Source organism: Girardinichthys multiradiatus, chromosome 3, assembly GCF_021462225.1.
Source record: "Girardinichthys multiradiatus isolate DD_20200921_A chromosome 3, DD_fGirMul_XY1, whole genome shotgun sequence".
Taxonomy (NCBI): domain Eukaryota; kingdom Metazoa; phylum Chordata; class Actinopteri; order Cyprinodontiformes; family Goodeidae; genus Girardinichthys; species Girardinichthys multiradiatus.
In genome coordinates, this window is record NC_061796.1 from 27,947,498 (window position 1) to 27,975,346 (window position 27,849).

Sequence of the window (27,849 nt, forward strand, 5' to 3'; positions counted from 1 at the left end):
GTTTCGAGGTTTTTAGGTTTTTACTAATTAAAATAGGAAAAGTGTCCCTTATAGATTCATTTTTCATTACAATTACTTCTCTAAATCTTTACTTACATACAGGGGTTGGACAATGAAACTGAAACACCTGGTTTTAGACCACAATAATTTATTAGTATGTTGTAGGGCCTCCTTTTGCGGCCAATACAGCATCAATTCGTCTTGGGAATAACATATACAAGTCCTGCACAGTGGTCAGAGGGATTTTAAGCCATTCTTCTTGCAGGATAGTGGCCAGGTCACTACGTGATACTGGTGGAGGAAAACGTTTCCTGACTCGCTCCTCCAAAACACCCCAAAGTGGCTCAACAATATTTAGATCTGGTGACTGTGCAGCCCATGGGAGATGTTCAACTTCACTTTCATGTTCATCAAACCAATCTTTCACCAGTCTTGCTGTGTGTATTGGTGCATTGTCATCCTGATACACGGCACCACCTTCAGGATACAATGTTTGAACCATTGGATGCACATAGTCCTCAAGAATGGTTTGGTAGTCCTTGGCAGTGACGCGCCCATCTAGCACAAGTATTAGGCCAAGGGAATGCCATGATATGGCAGCCCAAACCATCACTGATCCACCCCCATGCTTCACTCTGGGCATGCAACAGTCTGGGTGGTACGCTTCTTTGGGGCTTCTCCACACCGTAACTCTTCCGGATGTGGGGAAAACAGTAAAGGTGGACTCATCAGAGAACAATACATGTTTCACATTTTCCACAGCCCAAGATTTGCGCTCCTTGCACCATTGAAACCGACGTTGGCATTGGCATGAGTGACCAAAGGTTTGGCTATAGCAGCCCAGCCGTGTATATTGACCCTGTGGAGCTCCTGACGGACAGTTCTGGTGGAAACAGGAGAGTTGAGGTGCACATTTAATTCTGCCGTGATTTGGGCAGCCGTGGTTTTATGTTTTTTGGATACAATCCGGGTTACCACCCGAACATCCGTTTCAGACAGCTTCCTCTTGCGTCCACAGTTAATCAGTTGGAAGTGGTTCGTCCTTCTTGGTGGTATGTTGACATTACCCTGGATACCGTGGCTCTTGATACATCACAAAGACTTGCTGTCTTGGTCACAGATGCGCCAGCAAGACGTGCACCAACAATTTGTCCTCTTTTGAACTCTGGTATGTCACCCATAATGTTGTGTGCATTTCAATATTTTGAGCAAAACTGTGCTCTTACCCTGCTAATTGAACCTTCACACTCTGCTCTTACTGGTGCAATGTGCAATCAATGAAGACTGGCTACCAGGCTGGTCCAATTTAGCCATGAAACCTCCCACACTAAAATGACAGGTGTTTCAGTTTCATTGTCCAACCTCTGTATGTCTTTACTGTTCTTTTCAATGTTCACAGCTTGGATTTAGGCCTGGGCTTTGACTAGGTCATTCTGTCCCATGGATAGATCTAAAGCAAAACATTGCAACTATGGCTGTTCCTTTAGGGCCTACTGGACCTCCACTTCAGCCTCAGGCCTTTTGCAGGCTCCACAGATTTTACCAAAAAGTTTCCAGATTTCATCCTGATCTCCAAAGGTCTCCTTTAAACCTTTTTTCATAAAGACATCTCTGACAGTGGGAACTGTTAGTCTGAAGCACTGTGATGTGTATATTTATAGTAGCCTTCCTTCACTTTGAAGACATAAATTAGTTTAATTTTCATGTCCCCTGTCATTTCCTCAACCATCTTTTCCCGACCTGTCTCACAAACTTTAATGAGTTACTTAAGAATACCGATAGGCTGCATGAGAGTTTGAAGTCTGGCAAGTTTGAAGATGCTTAGAAAGCTTTTAACATGAACAGACTCCCTGGAGTACAAAATAAGGTACCAGCTCAGACTTAGCCAGAGTAAAAATTCAGGTTTTACTAGAAAATAGGTAATCTTGTAATAAAAGGTCCAAAAAAGATTGAATATAGTGTATATGGTGAGTGGTAGACCCTCAATAAGTTAATTAGTCTGCAGCTCAGAGTTAAAATGATTTTTACTTTTTCTAAGTTATAATAAAACTCTTCAATGTGTTATATTCCAAAGCAGATGTGCAGGTGTCTCTAAAGCAAGTTTATTTCTAAGATTTTGTTTTTTGCCAGCGATAAGGGCCAAGACTTGCATAGCTCTGGAACTTTAATTAAATCTCTAATGCTCATCAGAATCATCCCAGTCATTTTCAGCTTTTTCAGTTGTGTTTGGGATTGTAGCTCATGATAGTTATATTCATTTCCATTCTCAATGTCCAGAAAAATGCAAATAAAGCAATGACCTAGATGTCATGGATTTAATGAGAAAATATGAATTCAGTCTTTAAAGACTTGACGTGGATATGGTTGAAAATAAGCTTGCAAAATCCAGATTTAATCTTAAATTATCTGTGAATATTGAATAAAACTGCACATTTATTGTTTCATTGCAGCCAGTTTCATGAATAATCTCAAAAGCTCCAGGAGTTTTAAAGCGCTCCAGAACACCCACTCGATAACTTTTATCATTTGGCCAGGGACTATTCTTGAACCCACATTGTAGTTAGATATAGAAAATTCACTTTTTTTTGCCACAATTACTATTGTTCTACTTTTTATACCAAAATTACAATGCTTCCATTGCTGGCATGAATTTATTTTCAGGTTCATAACAATCTTTGAACAAGGTTTTTCAAAACCCAGAGCAAAATGAACAAATAGAGGCAAAAAGAAAAAATGTATTTACTGCAGACTAGTGTGCTCACCTACTTGTATGTAATTATATATAAGGAGGAGTGTGGTGTTATTATTGGTCAGCCCTGAAGGTCATAATGAGACTCTTTTAAAATGATAAGCTTGTTAAAATAAAAAGGGAGAATATGTTCAAATCGGTTATCTTAAAAAACCAAGTCAATTTTTCAGTGTGACTCAGAGAATTTGTATCTTCATGCTTTTACTCTCTTCTCCATGAAAGACTACTCTGGAAGATGCACACTGCATCATATTACAAAGTACTGAGAGAGGAAACTCAGAAGTTGCACAAGATATGACACTTTTGTGATTTTGGAGATTTGTACTTAATCCCTAAACCTGGGGTAAAAACTTTGCTGGATTATAAATAAATATTTCACAGCTGAGTCTATACATCTCTCTTGACTCTTGCACCAAACAGTAAAACATATTTTCCTCCACACAGAGCTTCTGCTTTTTCAACCTTAAGAAATAAGCTCCACATACTGAAAGATGAAGTCTGGAGCAGTAAGACTGAGAGAACGGAAGGTTTCTAACAGTGATTCATCTCCACTCCCTGATGCAAAATGTGATTTCGTTTGGAAACCTGCAGATGAAAGCGGGTATGACGACTGAAGATGCTCACGGACTGGTGAACTGGAGAAACTGGCGAAGCTTAAGTTTTCACATCCTCTCTAACTGGTTCCACCCATAAGTAATTTTTCTGACCACATCATGCTGAAACTTTTAAAAAGACTGGAAGAAACTGGTCAAAAAAGCAACTTTAAAAGGTTCCCTAAAATTAAAATATCATTCTGACACAGGCATTTGTCACAAATCCCAATACAAGTTCTTATATCCATTATTGTGTAATAATTGATTTGGTTGAAAAAGTTTTTTTTTCCTTCATACTGGATGTTGGATGACTTCTACACAGGTTTTAACAAAAAAAAAAAAGATACTGATACATATAGGAAAGTCTCTAAAAATCCTCATTTTTTTGTAAAAACTGGAAATTGTTTGTGCTGGAGGGTTGGGGCCATATCCAAAGTAGAAGGGAACATCTCCAACCTCAAAAGATTTTATAGCAGGTCTTCCAAAACGCACTTTGCTCCTACACTCACATTCACTGCAGGTGGTTATCTACATACAGGTTTATGGGTTTTTGGTAGACCCATTTGAGACTTTGTCGATCAGTGATCCATCACGATTAATGTGAAACACGTTTTCCAAAATGGAAGATGTTAAACATAACCTGCCAGAGAAGTTATATGAACAATGCCAGACATAACCTGATGTTTCCATCAGACGTTTACTCTGAATATGCTTAAAGGTGACCTATTATAGTTCCTTTTAAACATTTGGGATAAGTCTATGGGCTATATAAAACATATTAATTACATTTGTTTTGCACAAAACCAATCTCAGATAATGAGATTTCACCTCCTCAGTTATTCCTTTTTTGAGCTCCTTTCAGAATGAGCTGTTTTAGGGCTCTGTCACGTTTATGCAAATTAGCTGTATCTGGCCGCGACTCCAACCAACACCAGGAAACTTAGAAGACACAACAATAAGTACTTACATTTCTGTCATCTGCAGATTTTCTACCAACAGCAGGGACTGAATTTTTCTTCAGTCTAAGTCTTTCTGCAAATCCTGACGTGTACTGATGTGAGTTCTCAAAGCAGTCCGTGGTGAAGTGGCAAACAGTACCGTCTTTGGCAATGTGACTGGAACATTGCCCTCAAGAATAAAATGAAGCCAGGAATCTCTGTTATCTGATAGTGGGAGAATGTAGGTCTTTGCAGCCAACAACAGAACATCTGCCTTTGAGGGTAGCCATTGTAAAGCACGTGTACGGTAAAACCAGCCGGCGAGACATGATCCTCTACTGAAATAATAATTGTGATTATGACGTCACAATTTCACAGCTATTTAAACTGTTTGTTTTCTAGAAAAAAAATAAAACATTCATCCATAGCCGAAAAACTGCTAAATGTTTTTTTTTTTTTTACGTTTGGACTGTTTGTAGAAGCATTAGAGTATAAAAACAATCTAAAAAAGTGAATTTTGCATAGTAGGTCCCCTTTAACCTGTTTTATTTTGCAGCTTTTTGCTGTATGTTTTACAAACATTGATGCAAACATAAAGCAGAACAGCAAAGTAAATAACCATAAACCTCTGTGTAATTAATTGAAAGCAGCTTCAAGGCTTTTAAAATAGTATTTGCAAGAACAACTATAGATTTTTTGAGGTTGGAGCTGTTCCAAGATGGTTGAAACAGTCCCACTCTACTAAGGTGTTAGCTTAAGCCTCCAGGGAGAATAATTTCTTTAAATAGAAACTGAAGCCGTTCATGCTACCTGGAATTTTAAACATAGGGAAAAAATAATTAGACGTGATTAAAGTTTTAGTTTTTGACTGAGAAGTTTTATATAGAGTTGTAAAATACACGCTGAAGTGAAATAAAACTGCAGCGATCACTTGCAATGAAAACAAGCCAATTTCTATTGATAGCTGTTTTCAGAATAGAATCAACAACCAAAAACTAAAATAAGTCTAAGTATTAAAACATAATCTGCTGGTTTGACTCCAGTGTAATTGCAATGTGGTTTGTGGAGACTATAGATGGAATGTAGAAGACGTTTTTATTTTATTCAGATGCACAGCAACAACCTATTTGTGTCGTTGCAGAAAAACGTTTGATTCCCGTAATCCCACAAAAACCTCAGAGGAAACTTTGATGCAGGATTTTTATGATTTTCTAAGTTTATCTAATATGGTAGCGTGTGTGTAATTATGAAGTTTATGCTGAGGGTTTGACTTGGGCTCCAGCTCTGGTACATTAACACACAACAGACTTTCCACAGATAGAGAAATATGGCAGATACACATCTTGTGATACGACTGACCCGACGTTTCATGTCTGCAGCAAAGGATAAATACTAAATCCTGCATCAAATGATTGACATTAAACATTCTGAATGGTTCAGCTTAGATAAAAACAGACTCAAAGTTAAACAGGAACATAAAGGAAGATGGAGTGCTCTTGCTTTTAAAGTCCCCCTCTTTATACAGCAGTTTTAAAAGCACCCATCTTTTCATGCATCTTTACAATAGAAGAAGAATGAAAACATGGACTTTAGAAATTTATATGCGAAGGTCAGAACCAAAGCAGCTCAGCGACGGCACGCATCAACAGTGACAAACATGTCATCAGAAGAGATCATAAACCATGAAATAGGAGCAGTAGCCCCATTATCCAGGAAATTGCCTCTGTGGCTTCACAAGACATTCTACATTACAGCCTATATAAATGGAAATACATTTACAGCTTATTTGGATGTACACTTCTATATTTAAGACACAAAGATCTTCTTTTGGAGGGTTATTAATAAACTTCAGTCTGACGTTGACAGAAAAAGAACCACTTTAAGGTCAACTTATTGGGAATGATGTTTGAGAGTCTATTAAAAGCAGGAGTCCACTGGGTGTCCGGGTCTTATCAGTCTTTAGCCACCCATGGATAAAAACGCAGCTCAATATTCCACTGGGTTACTCGCATTACAATGGCCTCCCACACCACAAGGTCATTTTAAGTCCCTGTAGTCCCCTTATCTTCATGCTGCTGTGTAACATTTAATGCGCGTGTTCTGCAAATAAACTCATGTGTGTTTGAGTGCAAAATGTCACCGACACCTGCAGCTGCGTGCCATAAATCGATGCATTTTAGATCTAAGAAAAAACAAAAAACTGACTGAGCTTTTTGAATGCAACCGTATTTATTTGTTGTCCTGCCACAGAAAACGGCTCAGATTGCAGTTGGCTCTTCACAGAAGATGCTACATCCTCCACTAAAATGTGAAAGCAGAAACACAATAAAAAACAACAAATCCATAAAATCCTACCATTACATGACTGTAAAACTCACACTGTACAGCATAGAAACCACATCTTCAGAAGCAGTGTTTCTTTTTGGGAGATAAGCTTGACAAAAAAGGACAAAATAATAGCATTTTTCTAACCCACATATGTTTGAAAGTATAAAAAATTAAAAGAATAAGCATTAAGAAATAAGTGGATTTCACCTGAAAAAAGAAAGAAATACAGTACGTGCTAATAATTAAGTTTTTAATGCAAGAACAAAATTCATGAATATTAGTTACATTTTCTGATAATAAGCCAAATTCAACAGTGTAGGGAGCTGATTATGTAACTTTAGAAATATAAAATTAGCTACCATTATCACTATTTCAATGTAAAAATATAGGGACCCAAAATTTATTTATAAATAAGGCATTCCTGCCAAACTGTTGAACTGTTAAAAATAAATTTAATAATCAAATTATCTGACTTGACAAACTCTATTTCAGCAGAGCCTATAAAATAGTATACCAGTAATCTGTAAGTATGAAAATAAATTATGTTCTGCTTACACAGAAGCCAAGGTTGTGGTATTTTTGTGATTAGTCATACAGACTGATTGTTACTGTAGTAAAGAACTGTTTGTATAGGTCCAACATATTTTTAAATAGGTTTAATATGTTATTTTGCCAACTACCCAGAAATCAAACCGAAAATCATGTGATGATAAAAATAAAATCAGAAAGCTCAGATGTGCACACCGTTTGTCTTTCCAACACCGATCCGTTCACCCTGAAATCCGAGTTTTCCTCAGTTGGTTCTGAAGCAGGAAGGAAAATGTAGAACATGTTGCTCTGGTCAGTCTGAGAGGACCAACTCCCAGGTCCTGTTAATATCAAACAGAACCTCAATCTGGCATGTAGTTTCCTTCTTTATGTCCAGCCCAGTTCAACCAGTAAAACCCAGTTTGATCCCAGCAGGGGGCGCAGGAGCCCAATTTCACTGTTCTACAAGAGTTTCCCTTTCCCCCTTTCAAAATGCCCTTAGTTCGAATTTAAAGTTGAACAGATTTATGTTGCTGTGATTATAAGGTGGCATTAAAGTATGAGTCTGTGTCCATGCCTGGAAAATCAGAGGAGAAATGGAAAAGGTCCAACCTGAGCAACTCCTTACAGTAGTATGTTTATTTGGCCACTTTTTAAACTAGAGGTTGCCACTCAAAAGGAAGTAAACATAACATGATAAGACAAAATATATTTAAAAAAAAACTTCAGTGAAGGTCCTGATTCTCTTTGTTCTTCTGTCATCAAACTGAGATGGAGTCTTATGATGAGTTCCAACTGGGAAACATTTTGTTTGACTTGTTGCACAACAGGCAACAGGTAGGGCAAGAAAACCTGCGCTTCAGAGTCATTTCCCTGAGTCACCATAGTCCCGTGGTGTGGTGAAAACATGCTCTTGCTCGGATTTTGAACCACACTGATTATGTCACCAGCTAAGTATGGCAGAGATTGCATTTTGCCATTTGTTATCTGATTAGAGCAGTTTCCGTTCGTTCTTTAAATGACTGAGAGATTGCTCCCACGGAGCACAGGTCATCTGTGAAGACAGAGGAGTCAGGTGATCAGCGTCAGGAGGATGGAGATGAGGAGTGGAAGAGAAGCGGTCCTCAGTGAGACAACACTGCTGAGAGGTTTCGTTTCTGGAACAGAGGAGAACATTTTGCATCAACGTTTATGTCTATAACAAATACAACCAATAATACCTGGATACAAGTTTCCTTCCTCTGAATCGATCTGGGGATTCAGAGGAAGGAAACTTCTTGTGCCACAGGAGACAATTTAGGGCTCAACAAGGAGAAGGCTAACAGTGGCTTGAACTATTTTTCATTTAGTCATGTTACAACCACAGACATATGTTTTACTGGAACTTCCCAACACAAAGTAGTGCATAATTGTAAACTAAAAGAAAACAGTTACTTCTGTTTGTATGTTTCTGGTCGTTAAGTTGCTGGAAGGTGAACCTCTGCCCCAGTCTAAAATCATTTTTAGCTTCTAACAAGTTTTCTTCCAGAATCGCCCTGTTTTTAGCTTTATCCATCTTTCCATCAACACTGAGCACCTTCTCTGTCCCTGCCGAAGAAAAGCACCCCCACAGCATGATGATCCCCCCATCATGGCACCATGGGAATAGTCAAAAAGTTCAGTTTTGGTCTCATCTGACCAGAGCACCGTCTACTACATGTTTGCTATATCCCCTACATGGGTTGTGGCAAACTGCAAACTACTATTCTTGCTGCTTTTTCATAAAATTTGAAAAGTGTGAAATGATTAGAACTGAATAGATGTACGAATGTGAAACAGGTCAGATTCTCCGACCTGAGCCGTAGAGCTCTGCATCTCCTCCAGAGTTTCTGCTTCTATGATTATTGTTCTCCTTGCCTGGCCTGTCAGTTTAGGTGGAAGACTGTGTCTTGTGAGGTTAGCTGTTGGGCCGAACTCTTTCTGTTTTCAAACGATGGACTAAACAGAGGTCTGTGAGCTGGTTAGGGGACATTGTTTGATAACCTAACCCTGCTTTAAACGTCTCCACAACTGTCTCCTTGACCTGTCTCATGTGTTCATTGGTCTTCATGATGCCGTTTGTTAACTAATATTCACCAACACACCTCTGATACTTTCACAGAACAGCTTTATTTAAAATGAGATTAAATTACACACAGGTGGACTTTCTTTACTATTTCAGTGATCTCTGAATGCACCTGGTTGCACGTATTTAGGGTATAAATCATTTTTCTTCTGAAATTATGCTATACTTTGTGTTGAGGTGTTACAAAAAGCCAAATAAAATAAAGTTTTTGATTCTAAAATTCATAAAATCTTTTAAAATGCAGTGTATAAGACTTTGTAAAGGAGGGGTCCAATTCAGTAAATGGCGTCTGCCAAGCAGGACACTAAAGCTGCACTAAAGAAACTGCAGCAATTACAAAATTGTACACAAATTTGACATTCAGTTTTGCTACTAAACCAGGTTTGAACTTGAGACAGAACAATAAAGTAATTTAGATATGTTAGACTGATCCCTAATCCACAAGAAAAATGTATTAGAAAAATTTGCATCTTACCTTGTATTTGTTTTGAACCCTCTGATGCTGTAACAAGGAAGAAAACAAGACAGCATTTAGATAAAGTTGAGGCATGGAAACAAGATGCTGATTAGTCATTTTGTGCATGTGTAACCTTCTCAATAAAAGTGCTGCTTTGTGGAACAAAAAGAACAAGAAACAGAAAAATGACCAGGGGAAGGTATTTACCATTACTCAAAGACCAACGCCATGAAAAATGGGTACTGACTTGCTGTGCAACCCTAAATATGTCCCCTATGCAAATTTTCTTAAAGGTCGTACAGAAAAAAAGAGCTTGGAAAGCATGGCAACAGGAAAAAGATAAGTGTTATGTAAATTAGAATGAGTAAGAATGATGGAGATTATACAGCAAAGGATACAGGAAATGGAAAAGGATGGAAAATGCAAGAAAATTCAAAATGACAGGCGAAACCAAGAAGTGGACAGAAGATGAAAGGCAGAGTGGTGAAGACTCGAGTGAGAAAATAAGGTGAAAGAAAAAAAGAAGATTGGAAAGACTGAAACAAGGTCAGACAGGAAAACGGGAGGGAAAGAATAAGACGGGATAAGGGGGCATTTGTGTCTGGGCGTCACTTTCCCAGCAGGTGGGTAGGGGGCACTGAAAAGAAATAATGGAGGGAGAAGTGGAGGACAGCTATAATGGAGGAATAGGGAGCTGTTAAGAATGAAAAAGGAAAAAAACAGATAAAAAAAATACAGGTAGCAGGAAAAAAAACTGTAAAATCCCTCTGAAGCAGAAAACGGCCTAATATTCCAAAGAGCAATGACAGAGAGGGGTCAGAAGACAAAGATGAGACTGCACAACTGGTTATTAAATCAATCTGTGGCCTTGAACCCAACTCTGACTAGCCATAAGTCAAACCCAAACACACAACCAAACACACGTACACACACAAAACATGACCTGGAAAATAAGGTGTGTATCACTGACCCTGGAGAACCAACCACTGATCCATAACCCGATATGGCTTCCTTTGCTCAGCCAAACAACCCATGGCGCCGTCCGACATGAAACCAAATTACTCTCAGGTTGAGTGCCAGTAACGGCTATCAAGGGGTTAACGAAGCCTTAAATAGCGTGCCATGTCACGGCTTAGTACTGAGCTTCTGTGTGTGTGCATCCATGTGTGCAAGACTATTTGCAAGGTGAAGCAAATAACTGTTAAAGAGTCACTGTTAAAAAAAAAAACAACCACATCCATCTATACGCACTGAAGGAAAAAAAAGCTAAACGTGGAAAAAATATTTTGTTGTCACAAAGTATATAAACGTTGTACAATTAATGAATGAAATTTAGAAAATGAATACAAATTCTAATTTGTACATTAATTGTATTCACCATATACCACATGAAATTGCAGGAAAAGTATTTAAAATTTTCTTTAGCTGACGATGCATCTAAATAGCATAATTTATAATAGAATATATAAGTGAGACAAAAGACAGAAGCCATCTCTACACTGGAAACAACACATTACCTGTATACCACTTGGAATTAGGGAATAAAATATAAATTTTTGGAAATGTGATTAAAGATGACAATTTATCTGTGCAACTTATAAAGTAAGCCAAAACAAAATACGCAAAAAAGACAGTCAAACAATTTCTACACGAAATACAATACATAATCCTATTCACTTTATCCCACAAACAATTTCCACTAAAAACATTATTCACCATATAAAACAAGTCAAAAAAAGGTAAATTATACATGATCTTTAATTAATGTGACATTTCTGACAAATACGGAAAAAAGAAGGCAAACAGCTAAACAGTTCATAGGTTAAAAAATAAAAAACAAAAATATGTTATAAATATTTGAATTTGTTTTTTAATTCAAAACAGATCTCGAGCTTGCAAATTTTCAACACAATTTGTGGAATATTTACAAAATAAATCTTAATTTGTACTTCAATAAAAAAAAAAAATCTACATGTAAAATTTTATAAGATTTAAAACATGCAACTAAAAACCTAACCTTGAATTAATATACTCAAAATAAACTTTTAATTCCAACAAATTGAAACTGTTTTAAAATTTGTTTTGTAAAAATAAATAAATAAATAAAAATCAAACAAAATTATTTGGAATTTCTTATTAACTTTTAGTTTTTAAATAAATCGCAGTAAAATTAACGACCGTTTAATTCGCTACCGAGTGGAAAGTAAAATTAGTTGTTTTCAGATGCCTCGTGTTTACTTGGCTGTGGTTGATATGCGTGTTTTGATCCAGCTTTAATCACATAATTTGCGCAAAAAAGCTGAACAACGATGGCACTCATTTGTGTGTTAACATCATCATCTTAGTCATGGCAAACTCTCCCACAAAATGGAGTCCGCGGGGGCGTGACTGCAGAAAAAAAGTACCCTCTCCGCAGTGCAGTTGGAGGCATGCTGCATGTGTAACTACACATGCACAACCATGGCAAAGTGCGCATGTGCCTCGGTGTGTGTGTGTGTGTGTGTGTGTGGTGGCGTTTATGTGGGTGTATGCAGAATGCACCACTGCAGAGACAGACAATGTTCCACCATCCCACCTCTCCTCTTGTGCCGCCATTTTACACACACATAGGCACTAATGCTAACTAACGCAAATACATTTTTTTTTTCACAAAAATCGTAAAAAAAAACAAACAAAAAAAACACACTGCAAACTTTAGCCGCGAATCGCTAAAAACCGTAAAAAGTTTGAATTTCTGTCTTGAGGTTAAGGTTTTGTCCACTGGATTTTCAGGTGTCCAGAGAATGATTCGGATGAGAGCAAAGGGCATTAAGGAGGGCAAGGATTCAAGAAATCAAAGGGAACCAAAAAAATATAAACAAAAACGAGAAAGGAAACGAGGAAAATGGTGACGCTCTGTTAACTGAAATAAACGTAATGGACTGCTCACAGCGGGACAATGACTGAAAAAAAAGGGAAGTGAGACGGAGTGGGAAGGGGAATCAATTAGGGAGAGATGGAAGTTGGTCTGTAATGGTTTCTCACAGTGGGACGGCGGGGAAAGAGGAAGCCAGAGAGAGACAGAGCAACTCGAGGAGCGAGAGAGATAAACAAACTGGGAGGGGGTTTTAAGGAGAAGATGCAGTGTAAAAAGGTAAGTATGGACTAGGAGGTGAAGCGAGCTTGAGGACGATGCAATAGAAGGCTGCGGGGTATCCGAAATTTCACGACAGCCATTCAGGGCTTCATTTTTATGATGCAACACAGGCTTAAGCACCTATCAGACACTGTTTTTCTTGTTTTCCAATTGTGAGTCGTGACAGCATTGTGTTGCAAAAAATGAATTCACTCAGATATAACAATAAACAGTCATGCTTTATGTTATTTTAGGAAAAAGACAAAGAAACTTGTTTGACATTTGTGTCACTGAGTAAATTAAATTAAACGCCAGACAGAAAATCGAGGGACCGTTTAGAGCTTGCTGACCTTGGAGCAATGACAACATACCTGATGGACCCTCTCATCGTCACCTCTGTCCTTCACAGTTACTGCTAATTAATTTAAACCCCTCACGACAGGGTTATTCCCATGTGAAAATGCATACAAGCTGGTTTTTGAAGAAGGTGGAAAAAAACAGTGCAGAGAAGGGAGGGAGGAGCACGGTTTGAAGTTTAGATAAGAGACATAGCTGAAGGACATGAGCGGCCATCACCGACGGCCACACAGGCATCTAATGGCATGCCCTGCTGCCATGCTACCTGTCAGATAAAAGGAAGCCAGATCAGGAAGGAGGCAGGGAGTAAGTGAGGGTTTTTACCACAGGGGAACAACACAACAACAGCAGGTGGACAGAATGCAATACACCGCCTCAAACTCTCCTTCATCCCCTCTCTCATCCATCTATTTCACTTTCCTCTCTCCGGCCTCGTGTATGCTCATCCCAACGCGGCTCGCCGCACAGCCGGCGCGTGACAGAGATGGAGGGAAAAGGGAAAAAGGGAGTTGCTGAAAAGCTTTACGGCGGATACAGAGGTTCGACAAAGGGAAGGTGTAACAAGGAAGGTGGCGAGGCGGAGTCTGAGGGCATCGAGGAGGACGTCTAAGAGACTGCTATGGATGGGGCCTAGATTAGTTTTGCTCCAGTAGTGAAAGATCATAAAAAAACGAGGAAGGGAGGAGAGAGTTGAAGACACAGAGAGAAGGGGGGGGATTAGTGCCACTTCAAGAATGACAGAAGTGTGAAGAAAGAACGAAAGCGAGGAGTTTGGAGATGAGGAGGAGGTGGGTGGAGGGGAGGTGGAGAGTTAAAAGACAAGGAGACGCAGATCCTGAAATTTAGTCGGGATTAGTTTTGGTTAAGGAATAGGATGAGAGGCAGAAGGAAGAAAAAATGAGGCAAGGAAACAGAACCCAGATGTGTGCATTTCTTTGTAGGTGGAACTATTTCTACTCTGAAGTCACAGTGATTTTTTTGTGCGAAAATGAAACGCATATGTGCATGCTGCACAAGAAACACAGAGTCCGAGTGATTTCTACAATTTAATTTTTATTTTTGGCACAGATGAGTTGATTGGGGAATACAGTCAGAAGGTCAAGAATACATTAGCATTTCATCAATAAAGTGAGCTATCTGATGTAGTTCTAATTAATGACAGCCAGAGAATGAACAAACAAAAAAGCCATCAGCTTTCACAGTGGTAGTAACACAAAGCAAATTACCTCCTGCCTGACATCGCAGATGTGAGGACATGTAGGGATTAATTCAAGATTATGGGCACAACGAGATCTTGTGGCATGAGATGTTTCTCGTGAACGTCTGTCTTATGCCAAGTTTGAAGAATTAAAGTAAGTACTTCTTGAGTTGCTGCCCTGTTTTCTTGATGTAGTCTGCAAGGTCAAAATTTGTCCAGCTGCCCGATAACACATGGTTATGAAAGCAGAGAACCTTCCAACGTGTTTAAATCGTTATCTGGCAATATTCTGGGTCCTTAGTAGAAAGAAAATGGTAACAAAGTGACAGAAAAGATACCACACAGTAAGCTCAATGAGAGTCAGTAGCTGCTCCCAAAGGTAAAGTTGCAGTTGGGCTCCCTGGCAACACACAGGTAAAATGGCACAGAATAATTGTTCACCACTTTCTTTTTACTTTGTCAAGATGTTGTGCCACCAGTTGCCTTTATTCACAATACCCAGAATGAAATGGCCACAAATATGGGAAGACATGCCGCAAAAGTCCTGATAGTCTGGAACTGAACCCGGGACAGTGTCAAGGACGAATTGCCTCAGAATATGGGGCGATCTCTGCACCACTACTCTACGCACCGTCCCATCAGCATCTTTACATCATATATGTTTATTGGTACTTGGTAGAAGAAAAAACAGTGACAGAGTGAAAGACAAAATGCCAATCCGATATTAACACTAACAATAGCTCTTACTGATGCTAAAGTAGCCATATGCTTTAGAGCTTCATACCTTTGCTAAACTAAATAGCTATTTCACAGCTTCTAAATGACAAAAATCAAACTCTAAAATATTTAAGAGTGGTATGAATGTGAGTGCTTTAGGTTTGGACCTTAAATGCTTATTTTGTATTAGAAAGGAAGCTATTCTTGAATTTCTGCCTCAGCAGCAAATAAAGATGTCGTTCATCTGGCTGACAACTCTCGGTTATGAAAGCCCTCAAGAGCCTTCTACCAAACTTAAATAGTCTATCTGGTAGCATTTTGGTACTTGGCTGAAAAAGGAAAATGTGATAAAGAGACATATAAGATACAATTTGTAAGTACTTTAAGTATTCACAGACTAGCTAACAGTTAGTTGCTAGGGACGCTAAAGTTAGCATGCCTGACAATACTCAGTTACAAAAGCAATGGAGGCCTCTAAAACTTGAATCATTTATCTGGCAGAATATTGGCTATTAAATAGAAAAGAGTGAAATATAAGACACAGTAAGCACAGTCAGAGTACAGCGACTGGTTACCCATTTCTACGCTAAAGCCAACTTGGACTGTTTAAACTTGTGCTAGATAATTCTATCCTGACCAGAGATTTTAGATTTATGAAAATTCAAATTGCTGCATTTTCTAAACTTTTTTGGCATTTGGACCACATTAGAATTAGACAAGGATAAATGCAACAATATATGGACAAGTCAAATCTGAGCAAGAATCTAACATACTGATTACACTTTTTGACACAGTTTGTGACTTCTGAAACCTTAACTATGATAATTAATTGTTTGGCTAGAATCTTAGTCTGGTTCAAGTGAGCAATTCGAGTTAGTATAAGACAAGAATAAATGCCACAATACACAGTTTATATATTCAAAACTAATATAGATTCTTTATAAAAAAAAAAACAAACTTATTTCTATTCTGTTTGTACAAATATATAAGTGGCATTTTGGTTTCTTAAAAATATTGCTAAAATGTCATCTCGTTCTGATTAAACCAAAACCGTCTCATCTCAAGCATCAGTTGTATCATCACACTCATTATTCGAGCTTTATTTTTGTTCTATTTACTTAAGCTGGACCAGTATTTGTTGCACAATTTTCTAGTCAGTTTCACTAAAGAGAGAAAAAAGCGTGTTAGTTCAGTCTGGTACAGCACAACAAGCCCCCCTGCAGATAACGTTTGGATGGGAACTGGGACAGATGTCTCAGACACTCATGTGATGCTACATACACACTTGGATATGAGTCCAACTGACAAAGATCGCACGCAAAGGGCCATAGACTCACACGCACAAAGTGCAACAACAGCAACAGAAAGAAAAATGGTCAACACACTGAGGACCGTACAAGGATTCCCACAGTGACTGGGCAACATTCCCAACCGGAATGGGCAGCCCACTGGACTGGAAGACTAACATTTCTCCAGGCGGGCTCTGGATTAGATCAACTCTGGGAATTTCACACTGAGAAAGAGAGATGAGGAGTGGTTGAATGAGGATGACAAGTAGGTATAAAAAAAAAGACCACTGGTGGGGTAAGATGTGCTTTAGAGGAAAGTGATGCTTAAAAAAATCCCTTTATTTAGTTATTTTCAAAGGCAAACTAGGCATAAGCCGGTATGATGGTTTTATGTTATTTACACAAACATTTTGAACAAAGATGTTTGTTTTTAACTAAAGAAGTACAGATATTCCAGCTGGTGTAAAAACTGCCAACATATTCAGTAATAATATTATCTAAGATGTATATTTATTGGAATTTTCATTGGATACATAGACTTCAGCAAAAATATGGAATAAAAATATTTAAGGATTACTTAAGTAAAGTTATTTATGGCACAGAAAATTATCTCTTTTTTTTGGCATTCTGCTACTCATACAGTAACAAGAAAAACAAGCTGATATTAGCTGGTTAATTACTCACGCTATCTGCTGAGGTAGTCAGCCCACAGTCATGTTCTTAACAGGTGCTCATAGCGCAACAAATGAACATTCAAAACTGGGTTACCTTAATAAGACTATAGTTTTCATGCCAAAGTTGTCGTCGTTGTAAGAAAGGAAAAACAATAGCAGCCCTCTTTCAGCCAGCAGGCCGATGGTGCTCAGCAAAGGTGCTTTAAACAGCTACAGAATCTCTATTTTTCCCAGCCCTTTTTTGGGCAAATTGTTAAAAGGAGTTTTAACTGTAGAGACAGTATGACGGAAAATTGTTTCGGCATTTTAAAATCGCAATATTTTATAAACCGTAACTTGGTATACCTTGATACAAGAACTGGCCCACACTTAGCAGAAAGTTAACTTCATAGCTGTTTATTTTATAGAAAGAAAATACTACAAGGTTAAATATAGAAAGTAACAAAAAGCATAGTAGTGAGTAGCAGTCTGAACATCATTCTACACTCTGAGTATTGATAGGAAAGACGTGAGACGCAGAAAGTAGTCTGTCGGTGTACAAAGTGGAAAGCATAAAAGGAAGAACAGATGAAAAGATGAGTGTACTCACTGGGTTCACAGCATACTGTGACACGCATCTTCATACATGGCAGAGGAGGGCCTTCATCTGTCGGCAAAGCTGCAGAGAACAAGAAAAAAAAAAAAAAGAAGTAAATAAGCTACTTTTCCATCAAACCCAACAAACTGTTTGAATTCATGATGCCAACATGTGGAATATTAAAAGAAATTCTTACGCTGAGCAAAACGATTCCAGAAAGTTTAAGGATTTCTTGCTACAATACATTTCTTGCTAAAAACCTTAAGAGCAGAGGAGTAGTTTTTCCATTTCAACCGCATCAGTGTAAGGATTTACATCATCTTTCTGTTGCAGACCTGATATCGCACTTATCCTCACAGCTAAGTAAAAACAACAAAATGCACTACAGAGATGTGCCACCATTAGAGAGAGGAACTGCTCCCATATCGACACGAATCATGGCTCCTTTGGGAATAAAATGCTCCCACCAGCTATATTACCTGTCACTTCAATGCTGCTTTTGCTAAACAAATTTGTATAGAACCAACAATTAATGTGCCTTAAATTAAAATTGTTCTCAAAAAGCTACTGTACTAACTCAACAGGGACGCATAATAGGAAACTGTACAACTCCAGATAATTTGTATTCCCCTTGCATTCATAATTTCAACTATTAAAAGGACTGCAGAGTAAGGGGATATATAAAGTATCTCAAAATATTAAAAACACTACTAGAATGCACTCTTTGAATGGTAAATTGGCACAATGACACCTTATTTGGTGCTTAAAGTTTAGGAATAGTACATTTTACTAGTAAAAAAAGTGCTTTTTAATAGATTTTGTGTGAGAGTTCAATGTATTCAAACAGGAAATGGGCAGACAAAGAGAAGGTGGAATGACATGCACCAAAGGTCCTAAGATCAGGAATCGAACCCTAGATGGCTGCATTGAGGTCTAACACCCTCTTTAAACAAGCTGCCTGGTCTAATGCTATAGCACTATAGCACCCCAAACTTTGTGCTTTTCTGATAAACAAACTTGTTGTCAAGCTATTATTTATTAGTTGAAATAATTTGTAACTATGCATTACTAAAGGGAACATCTTGAAAAGGATGACTAGTTCTTACCATGTTAATTCTTTTTACAGTAAGAATAAATAACATAATTGCCCAATATTGTTAAATATATTTGGCATGCCTGAGTAGGACAAAATATTTCCATCCATCCATCCATCCATCCATCCATCCATCCATCCATCCATCCACATCAGAAGGTAACTTAGATATCCCCCTCCCCAGCAACACTCTCCATCTGGTTCTGGTGGTATTCCAAGGTGTTCCAATTACAGATGAGATACATAATCCTTTCAGTGTGTTCTGTGTCTGCCCAGGAGTGCCCTCCCTATGGGATGTGCCTGGAAAATCTCAATTGTTGAAGGGCAAATGGGAAGCATCCTCATCAAATGCCTGAACAACCTCACCTGGCTCATTTGAGGTGCAGTATCTACTCTGAGCTCAGGATGATGGAGCTTCTCACCCTATCTCCAAGTCAGAGCGATGCCAATCGACAGAGGAAGCTCATTTGTGCCACTTGTATTTAGGATCTCATTCTTTTGGCTATGATCCATTTCTCATAACAATAGATGAGAGTCAGAAAGTAGACTTATTAGTACATAGTGAGCATTGGTTTTGGTCAGCTCTTTCTTTACCACGACAGACTGGAGTTATGCCCTCATTACTGCAAACCACCGATTCATGTCCTGCTTCTTCCTACCTTTACCCACCATATAGGAGCCAAGGCTTAACCATGGTTGCCGGTGAGTTTCCCTGGTGTCCTCCCTATCTTTCTATTTGGGGCAAGACACAACAATAAATGCGATCTTTCTTAATTGAGGACTTTTAGACTGAACCCTCTCCTAAGACCAATTTGCCATTAGAGACTGCCGGAGCCCGAATCCCCGGATAATATAGTCTGGATCAAAGGGTGTTAAATGACTTGTTGAAATATATAGGCCTACCAAATATTGCATCTAAAGGCTCCCACAGAGTCAGGCATACTTCGCGTGTACTGTGAGCAGCGTGGACTCCACACACAGTGTCCGAGGACATCTGAAATTTCATAGTCAAGCGTACAAATGTTCTAGATTTTCATTTTGCACATTTTCTGCAATGACATCGTCAGACAAGGAGGAAGAGCAGGATTTTCCTTGTAGCTATGGAAAAACAAAAGAAGGTGGTATATAAGGATATTAAACCAGACTAGGGATGGAATACACCTTCCAGTGTGGTGCAGAGACTGGCAATGACACTGTGCGTCCTTGCAACTGGTCTCTCTCTCTCTTGCAGGCAGTTAGACTCATAGGTGACAATACATACCTTTCAGGTTAATGGACTCACACAGAGATAATTCATGGGATGGGTCCTTAGCACTGACACAAGCCACTTAGACAATTTGATTTTATTAAAAAGCGAAGATCTGATCAATTTCACTTGTAAGGTGTGGTAATGTCTTGTCTTTACAGTTTGAAATGCAACTTCTGCCTGAAGTAAAACAGCAGCCATACCTGCTGTGACCTGAAGGATCTACCCCAAGAAATTGCTTTGAAAACTGACTCCTTCTCAGTTACATCAGTTATCAGGAATGAAGCACTACAAGCTATAAACACTTTCGACAGCTCATTGGGAATCACTTGTATGCATGGCAGTAAATATTCAACATTTCTCTATATTATTTAAAGACACACCCAGAGATTTTTGCATTAAAACCGACCATGTGGCAGTCCCCCTCTATGTTTTCTATCTCAAGATACAACATGCAAGATATTACATGTTCAAATCTGAGAGCGTTAACTGAAAACCTTCCGCACCTTTAAAAATCACTTAAGTACCTCTGAAGCCACAGTAAGACTGCAGTCGGCTTAAACGACACTGAAACTGAGCACTTACAGACACTTACAAGACACTTCAAATGTGATAAAAACTAACTATAATCGATGTGTTTTTTTTTTCTAAATGTAGCCACCAGACTGTTTAATTTTGTGTCATAACCGAATAATCCCACACATATGAATCAAAACCTTGTATATACCCGATCTAGAAAAAGGGAATCTTAAAAAGCCGAAACATTTTTTCAGAACTTCACAAATCTTGAGAAAATATGGACATTTTTGAGCTTATGGCCCAAGCAAGGAACTATAAATGCATTAAAAATAGGGGTACAATTATCTTTTATTACATTTTGGATTGTGCATAATACTACAAGGTCAAATAATATTACCAACATTTCTCAAGTAAACTTTTATACTGGAAAAGACACTTTTAGACTTGAAAATGTCATGTTTTTATCAAATTGCTTACTTTTATATTTAGGTGTTCTATACTGGTTTCTTTCTGTTAAAACGAGGTTGTTCTTTACCACTGTCACACCATGTTTGTCCAGGACTAAAGATTACAGTCATATTTAGTAAACTACTAAACTACTATTTTCTGCTTACAGCTAACAGGCTCGTTAGCTGTAAGCAGAAAATCACCAAAGATTCAATGCAATCGACAGAGATTATTAAGATAAAGTTTTACTTAACTGCCATTTTTGTATTCAATTACCTCTGACAGTATTGCATCAAATCTGGACTGAACTGCACTGTATATGGTCCAATCTGAATTTGATTTAATTTTAATGGAATGAAGTGGACATGCAAGTACAGCTCAATAAATTAGAATATCATTGGAAAATAAATGTATTTCAGAAACTCATTATATAGATTCATTACACACATCATATATTTCAGGCATATATGTAAATTCTTTAATTACGGTTTACAGCTAATGTAAGCCTAGAATCTAAATTATCACATAGACCAAAATGAATAAAAACCTAATTAATCTAGGAATGTTATGTTATGCTCTGCTCAATCATGGGTCAGACTGCTGACTTGACAGTTGTCTAGCAATCATTGACCGTCCACAAGTAAGGTGGTCCAGTAGGAGGGAAAAAGAAGAAATCGAAAGCCATCAGAAACAGCGCTACCAACAACATGGAGGAAAACGGCGCTTTGCAGCGACATCGGCCATCCAGGCTGCTGATGAGGGTATAAAACAAAACAAACACATACACACGTACGTACATACGGCCACCAGCTGTAACACCCCCCCCACCCCCCCAAATATAAAACAAATGTCCATCCTGCAACATCCTTACGATAACAAACTCTTGTTTTTATAACTCCTGTCTAGATAAAGCATCAGCCAAAATGTTTACTGAACCCTTTTTGTATCTAATGTCCAGATTAAAGTCTAGAATAATTATAGCCCAACACATGAGTCTTTGATTGTGGTTGTACATACGTGCTAGGAAGACAAGTGGGTTATGGTCAGTGTAGACCACAATTGGAGAAGGACAGGATCCAAGGTATACCTCAAAGTGTTGTAAGGCCAAAAGCAAAGCCATTCCTTCTCAATGATGGAATAGTTAAGCTGGCTTCTGTTAAACTTCCTAGAAAAATAACAAATGGGATGATCAGCTCCATTTTTATCTTCCTGTAGGAGGACAGCACCAGCTCCCACTGCACTCGCATCAACCGCAAGTTTAAAGGGCCTTTCTGTATCTGTAGCAGAGAGTACAGGAGCATGACGTAATAGAGATTTAATGCTATCAAAAGCGTGTTGACATTCTGGGGTCCATACAAAGTTGACTTTTGGACTTAATAGACTGGTTAGAGGATGAACAATAGTGGAAAAGTTGCAACAGAAATTCCTATAGTAACTTGCCATACCGAGAAAACGGCGTAAAGCTTTTCTAGTGCAAGGCACAGGGAACGAAGTAATGGCAGAAACGTTTTCTTTTAAAGGTCGCACTTGTCCTTGGCCTACCTGTCTACCAAGATAGGTCACTGTGGCTTTCCCAAAGTCACATTTGGCGAGGTTTAAGGTCAAAGAAGCTTTAGCAAGGTCTCTTTACGGTTGTTACTGTTCTCTAAATTTGATCCATCCAGCGAGCAGCTGCCCTGCAGAAGATTCCAACCTGTTTCCTGTTTTTGGTGACCCAGACATGAAGAACTTGTGGGTTTCGGTCAGCTCACTAGAACTGTGACATTGGGCTGTAAAAGTAAAAGTGTCAGTCTTTGGTAGAGAAGGGCTGAGCTCAGCTTGGACCGAACAAACTAATGCCATTAGTGTCTAATACCATTGTAATGTCCTCCCAGGCTAACCCCATTATGCAGCTTCCAGTGCTACAGAGCCATTATGAGCAGAAACCCCAGAGCCAGACATTTGGACCAACTTTACGCCTTATCTTTGATGTGGACAAAACACACACAATCGCCCTGAGCCTGCTGTGGCCTGACCGGTGCAGGGGGGGACCCATTGTTGCTTTTCTATGAACTGGCATGAACGCTGACAATGGCCCAGTGTGCATGTATGCGTGTGTGTTTGGGGAACTACTCTCTCATGCCCTCACAATACACCATTGTCCCTTGAAAATTAACAGTAATTTATGTAAAGATTCTCTCTCTTCCTCATCTCATTTGTCCATCTTCTCCAACATGTTTGTTGTACTTTTGTTTCTAACTCTCCAAGGTGGATTTCTCTCATCCCTTTTCCACCCCTCCCTAACTATAACGTCACAACTCTGTCTATATGTTTTGCTTGCTTCTTCTGTCACTCTTCCTCATTTTTTCTCTACCTGCCCTTTTTTCTCTACTGCCATCGTCCCATATTTATCGCCATCTTCCTCCTTCACCCTCCCATCCCTTTACCTCTTTGTTGGTACCCATCCCTGCCATGCATTTGCTTGACTCTTTTAGTGCCTGCCTTGTTGTTTAATGTACTCCTCTTGAACTGACACCAGAACCTGTAGAAACTATGAAGAGGAGAAAAAAAAAGACATTTTGCAGCCACTGGGCCAACTTGTGCATCTCACTTCTTTTTCATACCCCAGAAGATTTAAATAGGAGGGGAGACGAGTAAAGGAGGCCGTTGTGGAGAAACCATGATGTACTACACCCTGCTGGTTTAGGAAAACATCATATTCATGTCAGTTGGAATTTATAGAAAACATAAATGACATAAGCTGCATTTTGCCAGTGCCAGATTTCATAAAAAGCCCAATCACTCCATGCTGGGCTGATGCCAGAATATGCAGGCGGAATGATGTTTTGATGGAAAACATTAAGCAATCTGCATAGAAATCCATCCACTGTTTTAGTGACATTTGCATCACTTTTTTTGAACAGTTGGGCATTAAACCCCCTAACTGGCGTCAGCAGAGCTCTAGCAGCCTGATGTACAGCCATTAGACATTAGGCTGAATATTTTATTTCTGCTAGTTTTTTTGTTTTTTTTAACCGTGTCCTGTCCGGTAGTGTAGCGCTCAGAATTGTTGTCTGAGTGCCAAGAAAAAGCCCAACAGATTTACTTTCACAAGTGGAGCATTATGGCTAACGCTTTAAAGCTCTGCTTGATATTGATAAAAATAAACTTTATTAGAAACTGCTTTGGGATTATTTCAGTTGTTACAGACATGGAGACAGAAATGAAAAGGAAAAAAAGAAGCACGCAAGAGAGAAGGGGGGAGGGGGGGGGGTGCAAAAAAGAAAAGGGGAGAGAAAGGAGGAAAGAACACCTGTGGGTCTGAGTGTGAACGTGCTTGTGTATACAAGGTTTCTCCATTAAAATAGGCAATAGTGAGTGCGAGGAGCCACAGACCTGCCCTCTTCGACCCGGGACAGATATGGAACAGATCTGAGCCACAGACATCCAAAGGCCCCCCAGAGCACAGGAACCCCAGGAGAACCACCGCGGGACTACCGCAACCCCCCCAGAGAAGAGCAGGGGAGAGTCCCAGTGGAACCACCCAGAAGCCCCAGGGAGCTGCAGCTAGGAGCCCACTGGCCCCACCGACAGCCATCTACGCCCGAGCAGATCCAGCCACGGACCCAGAGACCTGAGACCCTGGGACATATCACTCCCCAAGCAGAGGCCCAACAAAGCCCATAGGTCCAGGCCCCGGCAAGCAGCCACGGGGAGTAAGCCAGCACACACCAAAACATCCAGCCCCGGTTACCGAGAACCACAAGTACACCGGCAGGCATCCAACCTGACACAAAAAACAGGCCCACACAGTCACAATCACTTATTCCCACCCTCATGCGTACACATAAAAGCACTCACACCCAACGTAAAGACAAACAACAATGGACGTCGTACCCTCACTCACACTCCCCACACATACTCTATACTCCAGGTCCAAGTGCTGATACCCCATAGAGACAACCAGCCCCCGGACCCAGGAGCTGGTCCCCTTCCCTCCAAGGGAGACAAGCAGACTGTCCCAGCACCAGACCCTGGTCCGGGCTAGTCTGGACTTGTGCCTGAACCTGAGCGACCCCGGCCCGGACCCCGACCAGGCCAAGCACATCCCACCGGCTGCCCAGTGCAGGCACAAGACATGCTCCACCACCCCATCCACCCTGCCAACCCCACGCCCAGCTCTAGCAGCCTGATGTACAACCATTAGACATTAGGCTGAATATTTTATTTCTGCTAGTTTATGATCGACAAATCAAACACTTATACAAATGAAGCAAACTTTACTGCTTAATACTGCTGATCTATGCTAGAAAAAAGGATAGTCAATACACTTTCATATTATTTTGACTGTGGAAATGATCAATAGTTTATACCTTACAAAAGTATTTACACCCTTCAACTGTTTTCCTTTTTCTCACATTATAACCACAAAGTTCTATATGTTTTATTGAGATCTTATGTGATAGACCATCAGTGCAAACAACTGCCTTAAGAAGTCTCCTAATAGGTCATCCAGTGTGTAATTTATTTACAGTAAAACTTTAGCTGTTCTGTGAAGGCCTCAGTGGTTTGTTAGAGAAAATTAGTGAACAAACAACATCATGAAGACCAAGGAATACAGCAGGCAAGTCAGGGATAAAGTTGAGGAAACGTTTAAAGCAGGGTTCAGTTTTAAAATGTGTGAATATAGAAAGAGTATGCCACAAATGCAAACATATCAAGACATGGCTGTCCACTTAAACTGACAGGCTGAGGAAGGACGGCATTAATCAGCGAAACAATCAAAAAGGGAATGTCATTTTTCCACCCTTGATCAAATAGGGAACACTGAACAAAAAAAGAAAAAAAAAAAGAAATTAAAGACAGCAATAAGAAATACAGCATTAAAATCTAAATACAACAATCAGAATGATTAGGTAATTAAAATACAGTAGGAAAAGACAGCAAAAACTAAACAAGTGCATAAAAGGTGAAGTTTAATTAAACTCTAATGTAAAAGTTGACTAATGTGTATTTGAAATCCTAGGAAAGGCCAAATTCAGTTTACCTTTAAATATAATAACACTCTCAGTCTTCCACAATGTGTGTGTGAGAAAACCAGAACTGCACATCAACCTAAACCCCTATCCCACAGTGCAGCAGAGTGGTAGCAGCATAATGCTGTGGGGATGCTTTTCTTCAACAGGTATAGGGAAGTTGATCAGAGCTGGATAGAGCACAACGCAGGGTAAAAGAAGCTTATTTGTATGACACCATTCATGCACAGGATAATTTAAAGTGCTTAACACAAAAACAAAGTTGAGAAAATAAACAAACAAACAAACATACATACATTAAAAACAAGAAGCAAGACACACAAAAGCAGAAAAACAAATGTTAAATGACACATTTAAGGAAATAAAGACCTAAGCCTGTGGGACAGGGATGGTTTAAATGAAAGCATATTCATTTTGCATGGCATAGTCAAAGTCCAGACTAAACTTGAAAAGACTTGCAGCAAAGACACGCCACACTTTTTAGAAGTTTTATTTGTAAAACCATTAAAAATCCTGAACCATTTAACCATTTATAAATTACCTTGTGTTGGTCTATGACTTAAAATTCCAAAAAATACACTTGAAGTTGTTGGGACCCAGCCATGGAAACAACATTAAAACTCCGGTACGGACTTTTCTGGAACTTTCAAAATAAATTGCATTAACTTACTTCTGGCACAACTTAGGAATTGGGGGTAACAGCGGACTTACCATGACGCCACTGGCTGTATAAAAGCACCCCCTTTCCAATGGCCCGATCTCTCCACGCCCAGTGATCATCGGGACAGGAGCAGACAAAGCGCGCTGATGTCTCTTTGCTGGCAAACAGACAAACTCTTCAACTGGATCCAAGGGTGTCATAAGATCATGCGATCATATGCACAAGATAAGTAGAAATAAATTAGTCTTCGTATCCGGTGATTTTCATTCATGAATGGGGTAATCAAGGTACAAGCATTGCTTGACTGTTCTCTCTGAGATCTGCAGAAGCGAACTGTTTCCAGAGAGTTCCCAGCACGACGCCGAGTGCAGCTGTTCCCCAAGGAGGACAACGGAGGCCGCATCACCGTGTTAACGTGCAGTTTGGTGGGTGGACACAACAAGCCATCTTTCATCCACAGCTACGGAGGTTTTCTGGAAGCTAACCCCTTTTGTTCACACAGCGGCCGCACCTTCAACCCTTCCGCAGCTAAGGAAGTTAGCTGTAGCTAACCATTGTTCACTGTGGATGCTTTCTTCAAACTTTGCCGCCCCGGACAGCTTTTCCTCAGCATAGTCAGATGTTAGGTTTGGGCAGAACAATAATAGAAAGATTTAGATTGAAATGACGTTTTTCATTTTATGAAGTTTGGTTTTGTTTGTGTTGAACTCAGCTATCTGGGTGCTAGCAGAATATCTGCAGCACACATGTTCAGGTTGTGTTCTTTGTGTGTTTTTAAAGTTAAGACAAACTTTATTTAAAGGGTGATTTTTAAACAGAAGGTTGATCATAATGCGTCGTCCGCGCTCATGCATTTTAACCCTTTTATTAAGCCTGGTATTTTAAAGGTATGTGTTTGATTCTGGTGCTAAGCCATCAGCTTCTTTTGTTAGCTCAACTGCTAACCGGTAAAAACACGTGCTTGCTACTAAAGAGTATTTAACAGAAAGGTTGTTAGTTTTCAAGCTAGTGAATAATAGTTCCTAAACATTATTTTACTAAATTTGATAACTAAGTAAACACCATTAAGCCCCATTTCTCCAGAAAGATTTGGCTCTTTTCCAATATACTCCCTTAATAATATTTCTTTAAATATTATTTTAATAAATAAAGGCAGCTAATTAGACACCGTTGACAAATGGTCATCTAGATGGTTGGTTTTATTCAGCAGATTACTTAAAACATTTTATTAAAATCATATTTTA

The 27,849-nt window shown here is 39.2% G+C and overlaps 1 protein-coding gene across 1 annotated transcript in view; it reads right to left on the bottom strand.

The window, feature by feature from the left end:
* Positions 1 to 6,485: 6,485 nt before the first annotated feature.
* The window catches only part of si:dkey-246i14.3 (ephrin A4), a 61,235-nt gene continuing 39,871 nt past the window's right edge, over positions 6,486 to 27,849 (bottom strand). Inside the window, exons 3-5 of the mRNA XM_047362098.1 lie at positions 17,637 to 17,705; positions 9,716 to 9,742; positions 6,486 to 8,293 (exon numbers count right to left, since the gene is read on the bottom strand). Of these exons, the coding sequence (XP_047218054.1) occupies positions 8,208 to 8,293; positions 9,716 to 9,742; positions 17,637 to 17,705 (182 nt within the window). The 3' untranslated portion in view covers positions 6,486 to 8,207. The remainder of the gene's footprint in view (positions 8,294 to 9,715; positions 9,743 to 17,636; positions 17,706 to 27,849) is intronic.